General features: G+C 43.5%; 1 protein-coding gene across 6 annotated transcripts in view; it reads left to right on the top strand.

The window, feature by feature from the left end:
- The window catches only part of piezo2 (piezo type mechanosensitive ion channel component 2), a 499,687-nt gene that overhangs the window by 102,300 nt on the left and 372,107 nt on the right, over positions 1 to 25,280 (top strand). For all 6 annotated transcript variants that reach the window (XM_033019396.1, XM_033019395.1, XM_033019392.1 and 3 more), the window contains exon 2: positions 16,167 to 16,262. In XM_033019396.1, coding sequence (XP_032875287.1) covers positions 16,167 to 16,262 — 96 coding nt within the window. The remainder of the gene's footprint in view (positions 1 to 16,166; positions 16,263 to 25,280) is intronic.

Raw genomic sequence — 25,280 nt, 5'->3', positions numbered from 1 at the left:
ACATTCGGGAGGAAAAGTAGTCATTTAAGGAGTAGTACCCCTCAGCAAAGAGTAACCTAGGAAGTGGAAAATCTTTGGTATCGGAGGAAGAGGTTCACTGATTGATAACAGCGTGACGCGGTGTTGAGATCAAGTGTATGTAAACTGTCTGCTAAATCATTTTTGTAAATTGTAAAAATCTAGCTTTTTGTATTGTTATCAGATCCGAATTGTGTAAATATTTTGTTTATGTAAATAAATGTAGAGTGTATTAAGATTTAGAAAGTTAAGATTTAGAGTGTGTTAGGTTCGCGGACTGCCGTTTGTATTGCTGCGTGTGTGAGTGTTTAACGAATTAAATACTCGAAGTAAAAGTGTGTTTGAATTAAATATTTGTAATTGTTTTGATCATAGTATTGTGAGAATCTGATTCATGGTTCAATCAGGATTTGTACTCTTTTGATCGCTGCGTCAGGGAAGGAGTCGTTCCGTTGACCGATTGCGCCATGAGGAGGATTTATTAGAGTGTGATTTATTGGATTCTTGAGTTTATATTGGGGTGTGTTTGGGGTTTACTTGTAATCGGGGGAATACTTTCGTTTTTGATTATAGTTTTATTAGCGTGGTTCGGATTTGTCTGTCTGTGCGAACTTAAAGTGGATTGAGTGGGAGAGATTACTGCTTGGAAGAGACTGTGATTGAGAGTTGGAGTCTTGGGTTGAAAACCCGGAGATCGTTTGTTTGAAAGTTTAGAGTTGAATGAAGTGATTGTGATTTAACTGATAGGAAAGTTGGGAGAGCGATTGAATACGAGCAAGTGGTTTGAATAATTGAGAAGGAGCGATTGAGTGAGTGATTGAGTAATGGTTGGAAGGGAACAATTGTGCAAGTAGGTGCGGATCTGTGAGACGATTAGCCATTGTGTGGGAGAGACTCCATTGACCTTGGAGTCTGAAAGGAAGGAGTGAGTTTTAATAGGTGTTAGTGTCTGGAAATTTTAATTTGTATTGTGACTATTGTTCAGAAAATGGGGAATGTCTCAGAGAAGGACCAATCAAATAGACTAGGAAGCCCGATAAGGATAATTGGCGAGAAGCTTCCACATGAAGCAGACAGATTAAGAGGATTATCTGGAGAATTAAATGCAGTTTTGAGAAGCGAACTTTAGTCGCTGGGTGGACTAAAATCTGTAATAGGAATAAGCTACATGGAAATGATTGTCAAACGATATGGAAATAGTGAAGAAGGGAATGAGCTAATTGGAATATGGAGAATGTTCTTCACTAGAAGGAAAATGAATAAAGAGATCGTTTTGCTGTCCACTCTAAGAATGGCGGCATGTAAATTAGGGATTAGAGGTGAACACGAGAGAACTGGTCCTTCTCGGGACATTCCAGGACAGGGACAGGAAGATAGTGGAAGCCAACAGCAGGAGCAGGAGCAGGAGAGAATACCATCTTCTAAAAGGGAAACTACTGAGATGGCTCTTAAAGAGGAGGTGCCGACTGAAATTAAACTTATTAAAATTGATAAGCAGTATCTGTAGACCTCGAAGGGAGAGAGTCTCACAATATGCCAGGGCGATAGAATTTTTCGGAATGGAGCCACAGCAGTCCTCACAGCATTCTCATGTTCCCAGTTCGGAGACACCATGTGTAGCTTGCGAGCAGGGCACACGGGAGGAGTCAGCGTTAGCTTCGGCTCCTCCACTAAATTCAAATCTGAAGTGGAAAAATTGGGGAAGGATCCTCTAGCTCCTATGATTGTTCCACCAGTGGAGGATCAAGGAGCTAGAAGGAAGGTTCCGCCAAAATGGAAACCAAAATTAATTAGAAACTCCATTAGTGGGAAAGTGAAGGAATCCTTCCTGAAGTACAGAAACAGAACAAATAGCTTTTCTGAGGGTGAGATAGCAGGAGGATATGGAGGGATTGATCCGGACATTGATAATATTATTATGTTGGAGCAATTCGCTGACGATGGGGATATAGAACGGATTCCCTGTAGGCAGTTCGTTTGGAGAACGTTGCCTACTCCACCTTTGGTATTAAGTCCCGCAGTAGGTGTAAATGTCCCCCTGGCCACAGACGTTCAGACTTTAATGCAGACTGGTCCAACGGCAGCTCAGAGACCTATATTAAAAATTCAAAAAAGGGAAATAACTACGGAGGAAGACAAGGAGGAGGAAGATCTCAAAGCTTGGATAGATCTACCATTCTGAGAGCTGACCTTTCTTCGGTTTGGCTGGAGAGGTTATAGAGTGGTCCGACCAGATCAGTGCTACAACTGTGGGGGATTGGGACAGTCGGTCGTGTCCTGTGAGGGAGTACTACCGAGAAGGAAGGGGGCAAAGAAGAGGGCCATGGGGATCCCGAGAGGTTTCCGGGACACTTGGGACCCCAAGGGTTGAGGACGAGGACACTGGCAAGGAGATCAGGGGGCGGGGACATTTTGGCAATCAAACCCATTTCGTTAGCCCTAAGCTGCCAGTTAACATCTATTAAATCTGAAGGCGTCCTCACATGGCCCAAAACAGTAATAAAAACCGGAAAGAACATCACCCCTTTCCAAATCCTAGGAGGAAACACAAATAATCTAATTATCGAGAGCCCCCACTGAAAGAATACAAAGGAGAAACATGGTGTGAGAAAGAATGGGAACTAAGGAGAATTGATCACGAACATTGCACTAGGGAGAGAAGAAGCAACCTTATTGTGCAGGAGGTACGGAGTGGGGAAAGGAGCTATTATACTAACTTGTTACTGAGTTTGTGCCTTCAGGACAGTATAATCGACAACATACTATCTGGGGAGTGAGGTAAAGAATATAAAGAATGGGCAGAAGACTGCAAAGGTAATGTAGCTCCCCAGAAACAGGAATCAACAAGCAGGAGGAAACAATACTGTCCAGTCCCTTTAGGACAAATCTGGGAAGGCCAACTGATAGAGAAGCTGCTCCTCAGTATCCCTACTCCCTTGAAACTGACATCAGGAAAGAAGTAGAAGAGACCTACCCTAGTGCCCAACTTTAACATCATCTAGCTTTTGAAGCCAGGAAAGGAAGGAAAGTAAAGGACACTATCTAATCATCACTAAAGAAAAAGCACCGACAACCTATGACGACTTTTGGGACAAGCTCCATTTTAAAGGACTGAATTTGAATAAAAGACATTCCTCTGTGGTTTGGGGTAAAACACCTATTTTGCATCTAAATTATGATTATTAGAAATAAATTTATAAAATTTTGGATTCGGTCTCGAAATTGAATGGTAATGAATTGGAGGAACTTTAAATTTTCAGATTTGGAAATCCTCTTGTGAGATTTGGCTTAGGGATTATTGGAGTTTGATTATGAATTGGTATTGTTATTGTCTCAACCCCAGACAGGCAGCCAAAGATGGGAAGGATTATCCACAGGACATCAGGAAAGATGGAACTTGGGAAGATCTGGTAGTATGGAAATTATTTAGGGAATATGAGAGTTGGAATTGGATCAAAAGAGGAACTGTGAGCAGCTGGACTAGGAAATCACTCAGTAGTTAAGAAACTAGTAGAAGCGAGAACCACTAGACTGAGAGCTGAACCAACATAGTAAGGACTGTAATTCCTATTTCGAAGTACTGGAGGAGAAATCTAGTGAATTATAAAGAGAAACTTGAATGGGTGTGGAGATATCAGAATCAATCTATTTAACCAATGGATCTAAATTGTTTAACCCTTGATGGTAAAGCTGCTTCTATTATCAAGGTGAAAAGGAATTGTCCCTGGAATTGGCATTCTTAATTGGCTTTATAATAAAATTGACAATGTATGGAAATTGATTGTTTAAATTTGAACAGCTGGGAATTCCACAGAAATTGGAATGAAATTGTGTTATCAGCCACAATGCTGTGGAATGAGAAGAGTAAGATGGACACTGAAATTTAAAATAGTAAATTGAAGGATGACTTTGAATTTGGTTGAATTGGAACATTTATCATGGTTTGCTTTAACAAAGAGTCACGCCTGTAGGGAAATCTGGACTGAGCCCAGCTGAAATTTATATGAGAAACCATCATCAGATACATATTATAACATCGTGTGAATATGGAGAGGGCTGATTATTGTTGATCCTAGGATAGTAAAGAGTATATTATAGAGCAGAATAGAAATAGGAATTACAGTGAATGTGCATGAATGGTAACTTGCTTTGCCCCAAGTTTTTCAGAAATTATAGGTTATAGGTTTGACTATGGAAATGGATGGAAGAATGGGCAACAACACGGATGGAGTAAATTCGCACCCACGAAAACACGGGAGGTGAAGACTCAACAGATGGAAATTGTGAAGCTAAGCTCACGAAAACTCGGGAAGCTTGACAAGATTCTGGGAAGAAACATCATCATCTTGTGTTGCTGATAGATGGAAAATGTAATGGACACACATATGTACATCTGGTTAGCTGATTATTTGACTATATGATTAACCTATATGGTTAACCGATAAGTGGCGGCGTTGTTAACAGCTGCGGCTCGCCTGCAGTCCGTCTGTCTTTACTTTTTTCTGTTTTTTTTTTTTGTCTTGTTTTGGTTAAGTTTTAGTTTGTTGGGTTGTGTTAGAGGGGGTGAAACATGTTCTCTGTCTCTTCCTTCGGGGGAATGCGACTTTTTCGTGTCGTATCCCCCTTCTCTGTCTCCGTCTGCGCTGAGGCCTAATGGCGGAGCTGGCGGCCTCCAACCTGCGACCGACACCGAGGCTCCAGAGGCAGAGCCAGCCAGGACTTACCAACGAGAAGCTGGCCGTCTTCGGGGCTAAGGCAGCGGTGGCCCGACTTGCTGGTGCAGCGTTCTGGCTTTCGGCGGCGGCCTGGAGCTGATGCAGCGGGGCTCAGAGCTGAGACTGCGGGACCCGGAGCTGGTGCAGCGGCCTGGAGCTGGGGCGGCTGCCCGGAGCTGGGGCGGCGGCCCGGAGCGGAGACTGCGGGACCCGGAGCGGAGACTGCGGGACCTGGAGCGGCGACGGCGGGACCCAGAGCTGGGGCGGCGGCCCGGAGCGGAGACTGCGGGACCCGGAGCTGGGGCGGCGGCCCGGAGCGGAGACTGCGGGACCCGGAGCTGGGGCGGCTGCCCGGAGCTGATGCTGTGGCAGGCCGTCTCGGAGCGGAGACGGCATTCCAGCTTTCGGCGGCGGCGACATCACCACGGAGGTCCGCTGGACTGGAGAGCGGCATCTTCGGCCTGGATCGATCGCCTCAGCGCAGAGGGAGAACAAGGAGGGAAGAGACGGAGACTAAGACTTTGCCTCCATCACAGTGAGGATGTGCTTGGTGAACTCACTGTGGTGGATGTTTAATTTGTGCTTATTGTATGTTTTGTTATTATTGATTCTGTGTATGACTGCAGGCAACATAATTTCGTTCAGACAGAAAGGTCTGAATGACAATAAAGGATCTATCTATCTATCTATCTATCTATCTATCTATCTATCTATCTATCTATCTATCTATCTATCTATCTATCTATCTATCTATTTATCTATCTATCTATCTATCTATCTATAATAATAATAATAATAATACATTTTATTTAATGGGCGCCTTTCAAACATCTCAAGGACACCTTACATAGTATATCGGAATAACATATAATCGGAATATAACAATAAAGACATCACAGAGACACAAATTAAAAACAGGATTCAATCCAAAAACAGAAAATCAAAAACACAGTGTGAAGAGGGAGCAGCGGCAGCCAAAGCGCGCCAGCGTCCACTCTCTCTTCACGGCAGCCAGCTATCTATCTATCTATCTATCTATCTATCTATCTATCTATCTATCTATCTATCTATCTATCTATCTATCTATCTATCTATCTATCTATCTATCTATCTATCTATCTATCTATCTATCTATCTATCTATCTATCATAAATGATGGGTTATCATATATGATAAAAAGGAAGGAATGTTAATCCTGGTCAAATTGGAGAGGCTAGGACCCTAAAATTGAGTAAAGGCTTCAGGGCTGCTAGGCCATTTGGTCAATTTAAAAGTGCTTTCTGTAGAAATGGGACAAGCTGCAGAATGGTGCCAGTTTGTCTAGAGCCTAGATCAGACCTGCAGGAAGAGAATGGGGAAATCTGCAGACCCTGACAATTAGGTGCAAAATGCATAGAATGGATTGGATGAATGCAAACCAGACATACACATTGTAAATAATGTTGCAAAGCGTAACTTTGTTGGATGTTTATTGGATTAAGTATTGAGCCTTTTTTTTTGCATAACAGGACAAATGTTGCGATGTTCATTTCCTTTGAGAAACACTGTTTGAATACAATGTATTAGCCACTGTATTATTGGGTTAGGGAAATGTCTGTCATGTATGGGGTTAATCGATATCTGTAATTGGATTGTAAAGAGACCACCCCCATGTGGTTCGGCCCCTCGAGGTCCGGGGATCTATAAAAGTCCGCTGCCACAAGGTCCTGTGTCGATCTTCTGGGAGAGCGCTTAGGACTGCGTGACCTTCTGGAGTGTCTCTGTTTGAGCGAGGCCGAGAGGGCTTGATCAGGCAGATACGAGGATCGAACCCGTGGTGGTTAGATACAGTAGTGGGATCTGCAATTGTGTTTTGTCAAAATAATGGTTTAGATGCGCAAGTGCTTGACTCAGTGATTTGTGACTGAAACTAGACTGTAGACTGAAACGCAGCCATGTTGTAAACAGGAGTCATACACACGATGTGATCCAAAGTCATCTTAAATCAGCATAGAGGCTTTTACAGCATAGAGGATGGTTAGTTGTCAGAACATCCTGACTGCTGCTCGAACTGAGCAGTGCCGGAAGCAAGTGTTAGTATAAACGTTACAGTGGGGTGGTGTTAGTGATGGTAACTTATATGTGATTGGTTGACATGCATAACCAATCTACAGGGGGGGGAAGCTTAGAATGAGCAAAATATATATATATATATATAGTCTTTTATATATATATATATATATATATATATATATATATATATATATGTGTGTGTGTGTGTGTGTGTGTGTGTATATATATATATATATATATATATATATATATATATATAGTTCAATATAAAAAATGTTCAATATATATATATATTTTAAACTTTTTTTGATTATGTGTTTTACAGAGTACTACATATATGTTGAGCTGCTGCAAGTAAGAATTTCAGTTCCGTTTCGGGACAGACGGCAAAAAAATGCTCTTGATATTCAATGGAATAATCAAAGATCAAAGCGATATTATTTGCAGAACGATTTAAATAAATTTGCAGAGGCAGGTGGTATACGATCTTCAAAAAAAAGTAGAAAGGGGTTTAAATTGGGGCAACAGTTCTTGTAACAATGACAATGACCAAGCTCTGGAGTTCTTGGATAAGAATGAAGTGGAATTCATGAAACAATATTCAGTGGCATTGAATAAAGGAAATCAGATGTTAAGACGTATGAAAGAAGTCAGTATTGAGCCAAAATAGTGAGGTAATCCCACCACTTAATAAATCATTGGTGTGACCAGACTGTAAGATATCATGCACCGTTTTAGTCACCACAGTATGAAAAGGATACAGCCACTATTGAAAAAACATAAGAGACCTTCGGTAATGTCATTAAAATGATGAAGGGGAACAAAATGATTTGATTGTGAGGCGGTGTCAGGTATATCGAGCTTGTTGAGATTGGAAAAGCGAAAATTGAGAAGTTAAAGTCATAAAGAACAGAAACAGGACATTCGGCCCAACTCACCCATGTCGACCAAGATGCCCCATCTAAGCTAGTCCCATTTGCCCATATTTAACCCATATCCCTCTAATCATTGCTATGCATTCACCTGTCCAAGTGTCTTTTAAATGCTGTTATAGTACCTGCCTCAACTGCTTTCTTGGACAGCTTGTTCCACATACCCACCTCCCTCTCATTGAAAATGTTTCCCCTCAAGTTCCTATAAAATCTTGCCCCTCACACCTTAAAGTGATATAATTGGAGACACAAGGAACTGCCGGTACTGGAATCATGTTTAGAACAGCGGATCAGGCAACATCTCTGGAGAACATAGATGGGCAATGTTTTGGCCTGGGACCCTTCTTTGGACTGATATGATTGGGTTTTTTGGTCACGGTTTTAAAGGGACTGAATCTTAGATCTTTCTGTATCTTGCCCAGAACATTATCAGACAGCCAAAGATCACAGCCTCTCAAAATCGGATGTATGTATATATGTGTGGGAGATAAAATCAAAGTAATGAGGGAAAACATTATTTCAGTTAACAAGTGGTTGATTTATCAAATCAACTTCATTTGTCTATTATACTGATAATCAAATTGAAAGGTTGTTAATCTTGAAAGAGTGCGTTGATTTACAAGGATGTTGCCAGGACCTGAGGGCCTCAGCTATAGAGAGAGGCTGAGCAGGCTAGGATTTTATTCCTTGGAGTGCAGGAGTTTGAGGCAATAGACAATAGGTGCAGGAGTAGGCCATTCGGCCCTTCGAACCAGCACCGCCATTCAATGTGATCATGGCTGATCATCCCCAATCAGTACCCCGTTCCTGCCTTCTCCCCATATCCCCTGACTCCGCTATCTTTAAGAGCCCCATCTAGCTCTCTCTTGAAAGCATCCAGAGAACCGGCCTCCACCGCCCACTGAGCCTGAGAATTCCACAGACTCGATCGAATAGTTTGGAGTGAAAGTGATCATCTTTGGACAACTGCTGAATTGTCCTCTGGAGAAACTAGTGTATTAATTTCTAAGAGCGTTCTATGTTCTTAACATAACCACAGGAATTGCTTGGACTTATTTCTTGCACACGTTTGAATTCATTTTTGCATTTGGCACAGCAGGAAATCTAAACCATGGATCAAAATGATCTGAATAAACTATCACCTGGGCGTTCTCATTCACAGTTTTTTTCTTCTCAGTAATTGCAAAGTATATGTTGGCCAATTCTCGATGTGAAAACCTCATGCTGTTGCCAATTAGTTGGCTGTTTGAGATACAAGTTGATTATTGGATATAATAAAGGCAAAAGTTTGTCCTCTCAGGATACAGAGTAATGGGACGCAGCCAGATTCTTAACTGCAAACAGCAATCATTAATTTTAAGGTCATAAGTGATAGGAGCAGAATTAGGCCATTTGGCCCGTCAGGTCTACGCCACCACTCAATCATGGCTGGTCTATCTCTCCCTCCTAACCCCATTCTCCTGCCTTCTCCCCATAACCACTGACACCCATACCAATCAAGAATCTCACACCTTAAGCTGGAGGATGATAGAAGTTTGACAACCGGGATAACATAGAACTAGTGCGTGATCGCTGGTCAGTGCAGACTCGGTGGGCCGAAGGGCCAGTTTCCGTGTTGTATCTCTAATAGAGATTGGGATAAAACTGGGTCTCTGGCGCTGTGAGGCAGCAACATTATCAGCTTCTCAACTGTACATAAATATATATAAAATATAAATAAGGAAAAATGCATTGTAGTTTGCTACAGCGATACAAGGATTGTGTCTTTGCATAGTTTAGTTTAGTTTGCATTTGTCACATTTACCAAGGTACAGTGAAAAGCTTTTGTTGCGTGCTAACCAATCAGCTGAAAGACAAAACATGATTACAATCGAGCCATTCACAGTGTACAGGATAATGGCCATAACATGAACAACATTTAGTGCAAGATAAAGCCAGTGAAGTCCGATCAAAGATAGTCCAAGGGTCTCCAATGAGGTAGATGGTAGTTCAGGACTGCTCTCTGCGTGTGGTAGGATGTTGAGGGGTAATGCCAAGAAAAATCCATTCTACATTTAGCCAAGCGTTTAAACTCTGGAGCAAGCCGTGGAGACTTCAAGCTGTTTCTCTTTGGCCTGGGTGGTGGCTTTTATTCATTGTTTGATTCTATCCAAGGAATGGGTTTTCAGAGATTTTCAGTGTCACATTTATCAAATCAAAGAATGTAAAATGAAGTAACTACTGGGCATTGGAGTGAGACAGTTATTGTCTCATAACAATGAATTAGTAATAGTTAAAATAAAGGATCATATTGTTTTCAGGATTAAGGGCAGCTTTGTCTCAAATGTTTGTTTCTCTACAACATGATAGCCTTGCTGTCTGCGCTAAAGATTGTGACGATTTGCTTAACTACACAATTCAAAGTAAAGCCAAGTGCAGCTTCTGTATTTATCATTCTGAGGTTCAGACTTTATTTCAAATATTAATTGATTGCAAATGTTGTCTGCAGTGATTTTTAACTCAGCAGCAACTGCTTCTACATGAAGCATTTCATTGTATTTCCAACACTAGTCTTCAGATTAGTTTTGTTGTTGGTTTAATAAACAGACTCGACAGTTTTCTGCATATGTAATTATTGGCTTTGAGGTTATGTTGCCAGGCGTCACATTCCGCAGATCGCGATAGAAAGAGCTAGATATTGAGCCTGAGAAAGATGGATAAACAATCCCTGTCATGGTGGGTGAAGTCGAAACGAGGTTTCCTTTGAGTTCCTTTAAGTCTCCATCTACACTTAGAAACATAGAAACATAGAAAATAGGTGCAGGAGTAGGCCATTCAGCCCTTCGAGCCTGCACCGCCATTCAATATGATCATGGCTGATCATCCAACTCAGTATCCTGTACCTGCCTTCTCTCCATACCCCTTGATCCCTTTAGCCACAAGGGCCACATCTAACTCCCTCTTAAATATAGCCAATGAACTGGCCTCAACTACCTTCTGTGGCAGAGAATTCCACAGATTCACCACTCTCTGTGTAAAAAATGATTTTCTCATCTCGGTCCTAAAAGACTTCCCCCTTATCCTTAAACTGTGACCCCTTGTTCTGGACTTCCCCAACATCGGGAATAATCTTCCTGCATCTAGCCTGTCCAACCCCTTAAGAATTTTGTAAGTATCTATAAGATCTCCCCTCAATCTTCTAAATTCTAGCGAGTACAAACCGAGTCTATCCAGTCTTCACGCTGCCTCTTCTCCCCTCTCCCATCAGACAAGAAAAACGCCCACCTCCAGACTCATTGACAGTGTCTTCCCAGCTGTCATCAGGCAACCCGAGGGATAACTTTTTTACACAAAGGGTGGTGAGTGTATGGAACAACCTGCTGGAGGAGGTAGTTGAGGCTGGTACTATCGCAACGTTTCAGAAACATTTAGACAGGTGCATGGATAGGGTAGGTTTAGAGGGATGTGGGCCAAAGGAGGGCAGGTGGGACTAGTGTAGATGGGGCATGCTGGTCGGTGTGGGCAAGTTGGGCTGAAGGGCTGGTTTCCATGCTCTTTGACTCTATGACTCTAACTGAACCATCCTATCATCAACTAGTGTGTGGTCCTGACCGCCCATCTACCTCATTGCAGACCTTCAAACTATCTTTAATCAGAATGACTGGACTTTATCTTGCACTAAATGTTATTCCCTTTATCCTGTATCAGTACACTGTGGATGGCTTGATTGTAATCATGTATGTGTAGGAAAGAACTGCAGCTGCTCAGAGTCTGAAGAAGAGTCTCGACCCGAAACATCACCCATTCCTTCTCTACAGAGATGCTGCCTGTCCCCCGCTGAAATACTCCAGTATTTTGTGTCTATCTTGTAATCAAGTATAGCTTTTCACTGACTGGATAGATGCAACTAAAACACTTTTCACTGTACCTGGGTTCACATGACAATAATTAATACCCGGGGGGGGGGGGCCGCCGTCCGGTTAGATATGGCTGCCCTGCCTGCAGCTGTCCGGCCTTTCACTCCCTTTTTTTATTTTTTAGTATGTTAAAAAGTGTTTGGAGGTCTATTCTTTTTATGTGTGGGGGTGGGGAAACTGCTTTTCCTAGTTCCTACCCAGTCGGGGGGCGGCTTTCCTCCGAGCAGCAACTTCGATCCGTCCTCGCGGCCTAACTTCAGGGTCTGGAGCGGCGTTTCCTGACGGGACCGGCCAAAACCATGGCTTCGGCGGCGGCACAGCGCTGGAGCGCTATCGCGGAGCGGATTGGGCGATGCCTTGCCCGGGTCGTCGCGCTGGAGCTCCGGTGAGCTGAGACTGCTGATGAACATCGCGGAGCTGCAGGACTGTGGTGCGGCCTGCCGCGGGCGGCGGTGCTGACCTTAAACATTGCGGAGCCTGGAATCTCTCGCCGGGATCGCCAGTGGTAGAGCTCCGTCCCGCGCGGCCTGTCGGCTTCGGAAGCCGTTGTTGCCGGTAAGGATGCGGCCGTTCCAGGCATCCCAAGCCACTGAGAGGGTTCTCCCGATGCCAGAGCACCATCACCCGGCGAGAAGGGCCTGAAACATCGGGACCCGTAGCGGCGACTGCGGAGGCCTCAATAGGCCCAACTATGGGTGGACAAGGGGACGGGGACTGGACTTTGTGCCTTCCCTCACAGTGGGAACCATTGTGGAGCGATGTTTTTATGTTTTATGTTAAATTTCTTCATAATGTTATGTTGTATTCTTATTAAGGTGCTGCAATGGCAATTGAATTTCACTACACCAATTGGTGTCTGTGCGAACAAATGAACCTTATGACCTTATGAACCTTATAATTAAGTTAAACTAAGCCTTGTACACATACAAATGAAGCCTCCAAAACCAATTTAAAGACCCCTCACCAACAAGTGGTTTGCTCTTGAAGAGTGAACCACTCTGAGCTTCATACAGTAACACCAGTTCCACCGAATACCGAGAGCTAACGGAATAGCTTCATACTCCCGTGAAGGCCAACTCCAAGTACTCCTGCTAACCCATCTATCTACCTCTTCCTGCTATCTTTGACACCAGGCCATGCTCTGACCACCCCACCATCAAAGGGATCTACAAGAGTTGCTGCCTCAAAAATGCAGCCAGCATCTTCAGACACCCACACCACCATGGGCACACTCTCATTTCACTCCTGCCATCGGGAAGAAGGTAAAGGAGCTTGAAAACTGTAACGTGCAGGTTCAGGAGCAGCCTCTTCCTCCAACTTGCCCACACCAACCAACGCCATCTACAATAGTCCCACCTGCCCGCTTTTGGCTCCAAACTACATAGACTTCTGGACAGCAAGAATTTCATTGTCCTATCTGGGACATATGGCAAGAAATTATTATTTCTTTTTTCATAGTAGTGCAAAGTAAAAATTATTTTTTACTTTGCACTACTATTGTCTTTCTTTTTGATATACTGAACTTTTTTGTTGTTTGTGATGTGTTTTACAGAGGGATGTGTTTACATATCTGTTGTGCTGCTGCAAGTAAGAATTTCATTGTTCCGTTTTGAGACATTTGACAACACAACACTGTTGACTCTCTTGGCTTGCTGAACCACTGCATCTTGCGGGCTTCCAGGTCCATTTACTTGCTGGCAAAATGATGTTATAAAAGGCCCGGTTTGTTCTCGGTCATCTTCAGTCCATGTTGGGGCTACAATGTGTTTATGATCTTGAGTGAATATTGGGGCAATCCAGATATGATTGATTTTTTTCACATGGTCTTTACATTGTGGCCCTTGAGCTCCCAGAACAGAGCACGCCTAAACTCCTGTTTAAGAAGGAACTGCAGATGCTGTAAAATCAAAGGTAGACAAAAATGCTGGAGAAACTCAGCGGGTGAGGGAGTATCTATGGAGCGAAGGAAATAGGTAACGTTTTGGGCTGAAACCCTTCTTCAGACGAGCCTAAACTCCTAATGTTCAATTCGACAACATTTTCAGAATGCTCACCAATATGTGACTGGACATGGAGTCCATCCTCTTTTGGTGCAGGAAACAAGAGAAAGGAGACACAAACACAAATTGCTGGAGTAACTCAGTGGGTCAGGCAGCATCTCTGGAGAAAAGGACCAGGGGATGTTTTGGGTCGGAACCCTGGCTGGAAGCAAGTCTGAAGAAGGCTTCCGACCACAAAAGTCACCTGTTCCTTTTCTCCAGAGATGCTGCCTGACCCGGTGAATTGCTCCAGCACTTTGTATCTATCTTCAGTATAAACCAGCATCTGCAGTTCCGTCTTGGTGGATCGAAGGACCATTTTCCATGCTGTATCACCAAACTAAACTAAACGAACTGTTAATTTGGATTCTTATTCGTTGGCGAGTTCAATAGATATTGTTTGAGAACATACTCGCAAAAATGCCATTATCTCTTTTTGTAATTAGGATGTATCAAGTAATATGACAAAGAATGGGCGTTAAACACATTGTGCCGTTTTGGAAGATTGCAGAAATATACCTGATATTGTATAATTTGATACTATGCATTATTCCCTGTTCTTTAAATGGGGAGCCTTATACATGCATCCCAATGTATGGATCCCAATTCCAACAGGGAATACCTGGAAGTCTGTAACAAATATAGAATCTATTCATTTTGGGAGCAAATGCCTTCAGATCACTTCAGCCCTGAAATGCAGCCTTGATTCTTTGATTCACTTATTATTTATGACCAGTGCTGGTCATTTTATCTTGCGTGTACTCTAGCTAGATTTAAGCTCTGCCACAGCTAAACATCTTTTTTTAGTTTAGTTTAGAGATACAGTATGTAAACAGGACCTTCAGCCCATCGAGTCCACACTGGTCATTGATCTCATCATAAATTGCTCTGGTCTATTGCCAGACTGCAGCTGGGAGATGAAAGGTTCTTGGACAAGCTTCTTCGGGCAGTGGTGCCGTGGTGGAGTTGCTGCCTTACAGTTTAGCTGCACTAAATCTTGTTTAATCATTATCTTAAACTAGATTTAAGGTAATGATCAAAAGGCACATTCTCCTGATGCCCAAACATTGGGTGGCAGAGAGGTGCAGTTGGTTGAAGCGCTTCTGTCACAGTGCTGCATCACACGTGATTCTCCACCGGGTGCTCCGCTTTCCTCCCACGTCCCAAAGACGTGCGGGTTTGTAGGTCAATTAGCCTCTGTAAATTGCCCCTGGTGTGCAGGGAATGGATGCCAAAGTTGGATAACTTAAAGCTAGTGTGAACGGGTGATCGATGGTTGGCATGGACTCGGTCTGATTCCGTGCTGTATCTTTAAACTAAACTAAGCATTGGGAGCTCATGAGCTATTCACAGAGGAAAGAGTCTTTGGCCTGATGTGTTCCGGGTTCCGGTGACCCCTGCCTCCCCCCCCCCCCCCCCCCACACACACCATATGTCAGTGTACCACCCAGAGTAATATACGTCAACCCACATACACTCCTGGTAGCAGTGACAACACCTGCAAAAAGACAACTTCAGCATAAATGTGAATTGTGAAATGCTGTTGCTAATTGTGAGAGCCATTTTGGATTTGATCCATCAAGTAATCTGGGAACACAAACAATGTAAACCCCAAAGTAATATTATAGCTGGAGAGAGAAAATGATACATGTGGTAAAAGGAAAGATATTGTAATTTCTGTTTAGCTTTGCTTAATAATCATGGGTGCAGCATTATTTCACCAGCTGTGTGATCGTGTACGTGGGAATTTCAAATTATTGTTGTTGGTTCATAACCAAATGGTGATAACCTCAACTTCAACTTTAATGAGTTTAAAGTTGACACACGAGACTATTATCACAGATGATTCTCAAGCAACTTTGGGGCGGCACAGTGGCGCAGCGGTAGAGTTGCTGCCTTGCTGTGGCAGAGACCCGAGTGTAATCCTGACAATGGGTGCTGCCTGTATGGCGTTTGTACGTTCTCCCTGTGACTGCTTGGGTTCTCTCTGGCTGCTCTGGTTTCCTCCCACACTCAATACACGTATAGGTTTGCAGGTTAATTGACTTCGGTAAAATTGTCCCTAGTGTGTGGGATAGTGTGAGTGTATGGGCTAATCGCTGGCCAGAGCGGACTCGGTGGGCCGAAGGGCCTGTTTCCGCGCTGTATCTCTAAAGTCTAAACTGTATGTGCAGACTTGAGGAGATATGATGCTTTTCATCTTATTACAACATTTAATGGGTTTTGTTTGACATTGCTTTACTTTATACATGATGAACATTAAATTGAATGCATTATATGAACCAATCAGACATTTATGCATCACTGCATCAAGGTTTTTATGACTCCACAATTAAAATCAAAATATTAGATTACTGTTGCCAGATGGTTCTATCATTCATATGATGTACAACAGTCTCACTATTAATATATTTCTCTTAAACATTGAGCACATAAATAACTGGTAATAATTATTAATCTGAAGCTGATTCACAGAGTGCGGTAGTAACCATTCTGTTCTCACTTGCTTTTCAGCATGTTTGTTCCGATACAATGGACTATCATTTGTCTACCTCATCTTTCTCCTCCTTATTCCACTCTTCTCGGAACCTACGAAGAAGACAATGCAAGGTAAGACACATTGTATGGAGTAGCCTCACCTCGTGACCAGCAGGTGCAAGCAAAGCTGGCCGACATACTTCCTTCTGTTCAGCTTCATTGGAAAACCATGAAATTAAATCTGTGCCTTTGGTACACTTGTGTGGCAGCAGGAAGACCAAGGAACAAGTACGTGAAGGATGGATTTATTGCATTTTCAATAGCTGGTAATTTTATGCCAGGTCTTGCCTCTCTGGTGCAGTGTTTTGATCTTTGCTCTTAACTGCTGGCTCAGCGGTAACGTAGCTGCCTTACAGCGCCAGAGACCCGTGTTCGATCCTGACTACTGGTGATATCTGTACGGAGTTTGTGTGTTCTCCCTATGACCGCATGGATATTACCGGATGCTTCAGTTTCCTCCCACACTCCAAAGACGTACAAGTTTGCAGGTTAATTGGGTTCGGTAAAATTGTTAATTTGTTCCTAGTGTGTGTGTAGGATAATGTTGGCGTGTGAGGATCGCTGGTTGGCGTGGGCTCGGTAGGTCGAATGGTCAGTTTCCGCGCAGTATCTCCAAACTGAACTAAACTATTGGAGAAAGGTTTTCCATGCTAATGAAAAGTTTCAACAACAAAATAGAAATCTGCAAAACTTTTCTATTGCTTCACTGTTGAATGTTAGTGGTTTCATTCATTCAACCACCATAGCCGAATAAGCTTCAGTTAATTATTTTAGATAGGCACATGTATAGGCAGGGAATGGAAGGATACAGATCATGTATAGGCACAGGAGATTGGTTTAAATTGGCATCATGTCTGACGAGGGCCCTGTCGTGTGGATGAATGATACTTTATTATTACATGACATGTCACAATGAAATTGTTTTTTTTGCATTCCATACACAAGGTATGCAAAGAGTCGCCACATATAGTCGCTGTTCTATATGTTCTAACTGTTCTATGTTTTATGCTGTACAATGTTAAATGGATGATGCCTCCAAAACCCTCAGGTAATGAATTAGACAATTGAAAATAGACAATAGGTGCAGGAGTAGGCCATTTGGCCCTTCGAGCCAGCACCGCCATTCAATGTGATCATGGCTGATCATCCCCAATCAGTACCCCTTTCCTGCCTTCTCCCCATATCCCCTGACTCCGCTATTTTTAAGAGCCCTATCTAGCTCTCTCTTGAAAGCATCCAGAGAACCTGCCTCCACCGCCCTCTGAGGCAGAGAATTCCACAGACTCACCACTCTCTGTGAGAAAAAGTGTTTCCTCGTCTCCGTTCTAAATAGCTTACTCTTTATTCTTAAACTGTGGCCCCTGGTTCTGGACTCCCCCCAACATCGGGAACATGTTTCCTGCCTCTAGTGTGTCCAAGCCCTTAACAATCATACGTTTCAATGAGATATCCTCTCATCCTTCTAAACTCCTGAGTGTACAAGCCCAGCTGCTCCATTCTCTCAGCTTAGGCTTGATGGCAGCAGGTATTTTTTTTCCACACAGAATTTTATTTCAGTTTTATCTTCAGAGATACAGTGTGAAAACAGGTCCTTCCGCCCACCTAGTCCACGCTGACCAGCAATCACCCATACACTAGTTCTATCCTACGCACTAGGGACAGTTTACAGAAGCCAATTAACCTACAAACCTGCACATCTTTGGAGTGTGGGAAGAACTCGGAGCACCTGGAGAAAACCCATGTGGTCACAGGGAGAACGTGCAAACTCTGTATCGACAGCACCTGTAGTCATGATCATACCCGGGACGCTGGCGCTGTAAGGCAGCAACTCTACCGCTGCGCCACTGTACCACCCAATTTCTGGAACAACGACGAATGTGTAACAAATGCTGAACAGGTCTGGCCATATCCATGGAACATAGTTAACAGGATGCATGGTTGTGAAGTTGATAGAACCATTGCCTCACAGTGCCAGAGGACCTGGGTTCGATCCTGAACTCAGCGGAGTTTGCTCATTCTCCCTGTGACTCATTCTCACTCTGTTGTTCATTCTCTCCTCTGTTGCTCATTCTCTCCTCTGTTGCTCATTCTCTCCTCTGACCACTCCATTTTCCCCTTGCATCCCATAAATGTGTGAGTTACGATCTCGATTGATCACTGTAAATCACCCATAGGGAGTAGGTGAGTTGTAGAATCTTGGAGCGAGAGTTAATGAGAATGTGGGCAGAATATTTTAAAAATGATAGAATTTACATGCAGGCATAAAAGTCAATAATAACATAATAGATTATATTATAATGTAATAATAGTAGGATATTTTAATTCTAATAACATAGAAGTTACTCCTGGCACCATGTTCGGCACAGATATTGTGGGCCGAAAGGCCTTTTCCCGTGCTGTACTGTTCTATGTTCTATAGTCAGGAAAATAAATGGTGTATACACAATGGTCATAGAGTGATACATCACAGAAACATAGTTTACAGAGTACTATGCTGTTGTGCTGCTGCAAGTAAGAATGTCATTGTTCCATTTCGGGACATATGACAATAAAACAATCTTGGCTCTTGAAACAGGCTCTTCATACCAACATCCATACTGACCAAGATGCCTCATTCAAGTCCCAGCTGTCTGCATATGGCTTACATCCCGCTAAACCTTAGATTGAAACAAAGTGCTGGAGTAATACAGTGGGTCAGGCAGCATCTCTGGAGAAAATGGATGGGTAAAGTTTCAGGTCTTCAGACCCCAAACTTTTAAACTTATAAACCTTCCCATATATTTTCCCTCAAAACCTTTCCAATCCAGGCATCTGTCCAATTGTCTCTGGTCATCTAAAAATAATAGGTTCTTATTCCATTCACAACTCAAAGCTGCAGTTCCAAGCTTCACCTCATTGAGTTGCAAAGGTCTGATACGTAACACTGCTATTGCCTAATTCCCAGCGTTCAGTTCTTTAGCGATATTGTTTAATAGTTGGCAGATTATTTGCAAATCTATGGGATACCGTAAATGAGTGATACAGCACTCTCGAAAACCTAAAGCAATCCTGAGCTGAATCGCTCAGCTGTTTCTGTATCTTCATGGCTTCTTGCACTAATGAACTAAACTATGTGTGTGCACATGCGATTATTAATGTTCTCCAAGGATCTTGATAAATCAGTAGACTGTAAATCCCAAGAGAACGTGTGTTCAAAACAGTGCCATAAAGTGAAATACAATCTTACTACATTATAGGCAGCTTGTAAGAAATGTTCGATTGGTGACATGCCGATTTTGTGAGTTTCTTCTTGTATTTACATTTAGGCTTTAGACTTTAGACTTTAGCCCACTGAGTCCACACCGACCAGCGATCACCCCATACACTAGCGCTATCCTACACATTACAAACAATTTACAATTTTCAGAAGCCAATTAACCTACAAACCTGTATGGCTTTGGAGCGTGGAAGGAAACCAGAGCACCCGGAGAAACCCCACGTGCCACTGTGCCGCCCCAAATGTATATGTTACAGAACGTACCTACAGTGTGTACAGGAAGCTTGTGCAGTGTAAATACTTCATCAATTAAGACTAACTCGTGATATGGTTGCAAGGAAGGAGAGCAGTCTATTCCCCCCCATTCGAACATGTCTTTCATTAAAGGCACAGCCAGCTCTGCCAGTGTTAAAGCTAACTTGAAATGGTCAGACTGCTCAGCCTATTTGGCTGAGACAATAGTCTCAGTCATAGGCCTTTTGCCTCTGGTTCACATCCAAAGTTGGGAAAGGAAGTGAAAACATTCATTGACAGCTGTTTAGGATCTTAAGTGAACTCAGTTTTGGCAGTTGCTATCCACTTCTCACTTGACGTGAATCCACATCACAACACTGCTTAAATTCATCACCTACCACCGGGCTTGGTAACTGCTCGCTCTGTCGGGGAACACGGAGCTCGGAGTAATTGCCGATAAACACAGGGGGGACATGCTAAGAAGCGTTGTGCTTTAACAAGGGCTTCTGAATGAAAAGAACTTGATTGGGGAAGGCAGATTTGAGCTGGCTTCGAGCTCTAATTCAATTAGGTATCAAGACTCAGAAGGACTGGATAGAGTGGATGTGGAGAGGATGTTTCCACTAGTGGGAGAGTCTAGGACCAGAGGCCATAGACTCAGAATGAAAGGGCATACCTTTAGAAAGGAGATGAGGAGGAATTTCTTTAGTCAGAGGGTGGTGAATCTGTGGAATTCATTGCCACAGAAGGCTGTGGAGGACAAGTCCATGGATATTTTCTAGGTGTAGATTGACAGATTATTGTCAGATGTCAGGGGTTATGGGGAGAAGGGAGGAGAATGGGGTTGAGAGGAAACGATAGATCAGCCATGATTGAATGGCGGAGTAGACCTAATGGGCCGAATGAATTTGAGTCGGTGTTTTTATGAGATTGATCAGAAGGCTGTGCTATTGGGAAAAATAAGACTTTTCATGTGAAATTGACCACAGAATACTACTTGATAACACAGAACCTAGAAGAGTACAGCACAAAAACATAATGCCAAGACCAACTCTTATCTGCCTGCACATAGTCCACATCCCTCCATTCCCTGCATATCCGTTTAGGTGGACTCCTCACCTACTCTGGGAGTTGGGATTCCGATCAGTGAAATCCTCAAAGATTTAGCGACATTTAGTCATTACATTGTCAGCTTTACTGCAACATTTTAACACTGGCATCTGTTATTGATTTTAGTTGGTGGTTTTATGAAAACATGTTTTATGCATTTGGAGGTTACTTTTCTTCATATAGAACGCTAAAATGCCCCTTTCATCGCAAAGCCAACTGCACTTTATCCTGAAATATTAGCTTGGCTCCTCCAAGACCAGTTCTGTATTCCTGTTTTATTTATTCCCAGTTTTTCTAAATAAACCTGGAAGCCGGATTCAACAGCATGTCCAAGCACTTTGCAGAAATGAGTAACGATTTCAGCTGACTCAGGTGCTAAATAATTTAGTTTCTGAAACTCTTTAGCATGGAGGAGGCAGGGAAAAGCCAAGAGAGGGAGTGATGGTCATTATGGAAATCACATTGTCATAGGATGATACAGCATAGAAACAGGCCCTTCGGCCCAACATGCCCACACCGCCCAACATGTCCCATCTACACTCGTCCCACCTGCCTGCGTTTGGCCCATATCCCTCCAAACCTGTCCTATCCATGTACCTGTCTAAATGTTTCTAAAATGTTGAGATAGTTCCTGCTTCAACTACCTCTTCCGGCAGCTCGATCCATTCACTCACCATCCTTTGTGTGAAAACATTACTCCTCAGGTTCCTATTAAATTTTTCTCCCCTCACTTTAATCCTCTGTCCTCTGGTTCTCGATTCCCCTATTCTGGACACGAGACCCTGTGCGTGCACCCGATCTATTCCTCTCATGATATTATACACCATAATGTGGTATGATTAAATAAAACTAAGCATTAATTAATAACTAACATGAAACGACACATTAACTCTTCTGAATACCAAATAGATTTTGGGATTTTGCGTTTATTATCCATGAAGATTAATTTTCCTAAGTGCCTTTCTCACCAGCAATGGGACACTGGTATTATAGAGAAGACGCCAGCTTTCATTGGAAGCACATTCTGGCAATGGGGTATGACATACAGGATGGCACTATGGCACAGCGGTAGAGTCACTGCCTTACAGCGCCAGAGACCCAGGTTTGATCCTGACTACAGGTGCTGTCTGTACAGAGTTTGTACATTCTCCCTGTAACCGTGTGGGTTTTCTCCAGGTGCTCTGGTTTCCCTCTCACATTGCAAAGATGTGCAGGTGTGTAGGTTAATTGGTTTCTGTAAATTGTCCCTAGTGTGCAGGGTAGAACTAGTGTATGGGGTGATCGCTGGTCGGTGCGGACTGGGTGGGCCGAAGGGGCTCTTTCCTCGTTGTATCTCTAACTTAAAGTAAACTAAACACATCTGCAACAAGTTTAGTTTGGTTTTGTTTAGTTTATTATTGTCACGTTACCAAGATGCAATGGAAAGCTTTTGTGTTGCATGCCATTCAGTCAGCGTAAAGACTATAACATGATTACATAGGGGGCTTCACAAGATTATGGCCCAGTATAGTGAATAGATGATATTTTGTGCATCTAGGATGAATTTCTGCGTTTCGGGCTCTTATTAACTCCACAACCCATCCAACATGCTTATTTTCGTTTAGAGGTACAGCGAGGAAACAGGCCCTTTGGCCCTCCGAGTCCGCACTGACCAGAGATCCCTGCACACTAACACTATCCTACACACACCAGGGACATGTTTACAATTTTACTAAGACAATTAACCTACGAACCTGCACGTCTTTGGAGTGTGGGAGGAAACCGGAGCACCCAGAGAAAACCCATGCAGGTCCGTACAGAGAGCACACGTTTTCAGGATCGAACCTGGTCTCTGGCTCTGAATTGCAACAACTCTACCGCTGCGCCACCATGACACCATGTCCTGTCCACATGCAGTTTTCAGAGAGGCTGGATCATGTCCACTGTTGCTGCTGATGTAACTGCAGGTTCCTTCATTCTCTTCAGTTAGTGAGTTTAGTTTATTATCACGTGTACCAAGGTACAGTGAAAAACTTTTATTGCGTGCTAACCAGTCAGTGGAAAGACAATACATGATTGCAATCGATCCAAGTGAACAGATACATGATAAAGGGAATAATGTTTAGTGCAAGAAAAAGTCCAGTAAAGTCCGATTAAAGATAGTCCGAGGCTCTCCATTGAAGGTAGGTAGTAGCTCATGACCACTCTCTGGTTGTTGATAGGATGGTTCAGTTGCCAGATAACCGCTGGGAAGAAACGGCCCCTGAATCTGGAAGTGTGCGTTTTCACACATCTGTACCTTTTGCCCGATTGGACAAGGGAGAAGAGGGAGTGACTGGGGTGAGACCGGTCCTTGATTATGCGGGTGACGAGGCAGTGTGAAGTGTGGATGGAGTCAATGGAACTGTGGTTGGTGTGTGTGATGGTCTGCAATTTCATGTGGTCTTGGATGGAGCTGTTCTCAAACCAAGCAGTGATGCTTCCTGGTAAAATTCTTTCTACGGCGCATCTGTCGAAGTTGATGAGAGTTGTGATGTGAGAAAATAACGGGGGAGGCCATTCAGCCCAATGGGGATGGACAGACTGACTATCTCACTAGGTCTGGACCCGAAACTAATAAGAGATTAGTTTACAAACTTAAAGCACACGGCATTGGGGGTTCAGTATTGATGTGGATAGAGAACTGGCTGGCAAACAGGAAGCAAAGAGTAGGAGTAAACGGGTCCTTTTCACAATGGCAGGCAGTGACTAGTGGGGTACTGCAAGGCTCAGTGCTGGGACCCCAGCTATTTACAATATATATTAATGATCTGGATGAGGGAATTGAAGGCAATATCTCCAAGTTTGCGGATGACACTAAGCTGGGGGGCAGTGTTAGCTGTGAGGAGGATGCTAGGAGACTGCAAGGTGACTTGGATAGGCTGGGTGAGTGGGCAAATGTTTGGCAGATGCAGTATAATGTGGATAAATGTGAGGTTATCCATTTTGGTGGCAAAAACAGGAAAGCAGACTATTATCTAAATGGTGGCCGACTAGGAAAAGGGGAGATGCAGCGAGACCTGGGTGTCATGGTACACCAGTCATTGAAAGTGGGCATGCAGGTGCAGCAGGCAGTGAAGAAAGCGAATGGTATGTTAGCTTTCATAGCAAAAGGATTTGAGTATAGGAGCAGGGAGGTTCTACTGCAGTTGTACAGGGTCTTGGTGAGACCACACCTGGAGTATTGCGTACAGTTTTGGTCTCCAAATCTGAGGAAGGACATTATTGCCATAGAGGGAGTGCAGAGAAGGTTCACCAGACTGATTCCTGGGATGTCAGGACTGTCTTATGAAGAAAGACTGGATAGACTTGGTTTATACTCTCTAGAATTTAGGAGATTGAGAGGGGATCTTATAGAAACGTACAAAATTCTTAAGGGGTTGGACAGGCTAGATGCAGGAAGGTTGCTCCCGATGTTGGGGAAGTCCAGGACAAGGGGTCACAGCTTAAGGATAAGGGGAAAATCCTTTAAAACCGAGATGAGAAGAACTTTTTTCACACAGAGAGTGGTGAATCTCTGGAACTCCCTGCCACAGAGGGTAGTCGAGGCCAGTTCATTGGCTATATTTAAGAGGGAGTTAGATGTGGCCCTTGTGGCTAAGGGGATCAGAGGGTATGGAGAGAAGGCAGGTACGGGATACTGAGTTGGATGATCAGCCATGATCATATTGAATGGCGGTGTAGGCTCGAAGGGCCGAATGGCCTACTCCTGCACCTAATTTCTATGTTTCTAGGTTTCTATGAAACACTACCAATCTGTGTTCTCCAGAGATACTGCCTGACCCGCTGAGTTGCACAAGCACTTTGTGTCCTTTTGTGTAAACCAGCATCTGCAGTTCCTTGTTTCTACTTGTATGGGCCACATGTTTCCTTCTAACAATATGTAACCAGACATATATATTTTTAAATAGAAAGGAACTTCAGATGCTAGTTTATACAAAAGATAGACACAAAGTTAGCATGTTTGCTGATGATACAAAAGTGGATGGTTTTGCAGATAGTGAAGATGGTTGTGAAAAATTGCAGGTTGGTGGGACTAGTGTAGGTGGGACATGTTGGTCGGTGTGGGCAAGTGTAGCTGAAGGGCCTGTGCCCACGCTGTATGACTCTATGACTCTAAAATGATGGATTAACTCAGCGGGTCAAGCAGCATCTCTGGAGAACATTGATAGGTGATATTTCGGGGTTGAGACCATTCATCAGCTGGGGTGGGGGAGACAAACTGGAAGCATGAAAAGACCAGGACAATCAGGGCCAGATAATGACTTTTGCACACCATCCCTGGCCAACAATCAGCCTATCAGGCAACCTCCCTGCCTGAGATCACCTGTTGATGCCCTGATTCATTCTGGCCTTATCTTGCTTCCTACTTCCTGCTCACCTGCCCCCCCCACCCCCCCATCCTACAATCAGTCTGAAGAAGGGTCCCGACCAAAAACACCACCTATCCATGTTCTACAGTGATGCTGCCG

The sequence above is a fragment of the Amblyraja radiata genome, chromosome 4, assembly GCF_010909765.2.
Source record: "Amblyraja radiata isolate CabotCenter1 chromosome 4, sAmbRad1.1.pri, whole genome shotgun sequence".
Classification (NCBI taxonomy): Eukaryota; Metazoa; Chordata; class Chondrichthyes; order Rajiformes; family Rajidae; genus Amblyraja; species Amblyraja radiata.
The sequence above is the reverse complement of the archived record's forward strand: the minus strand, read 5'-3'. Positions and strand labels throughout refer to the sequence as shown.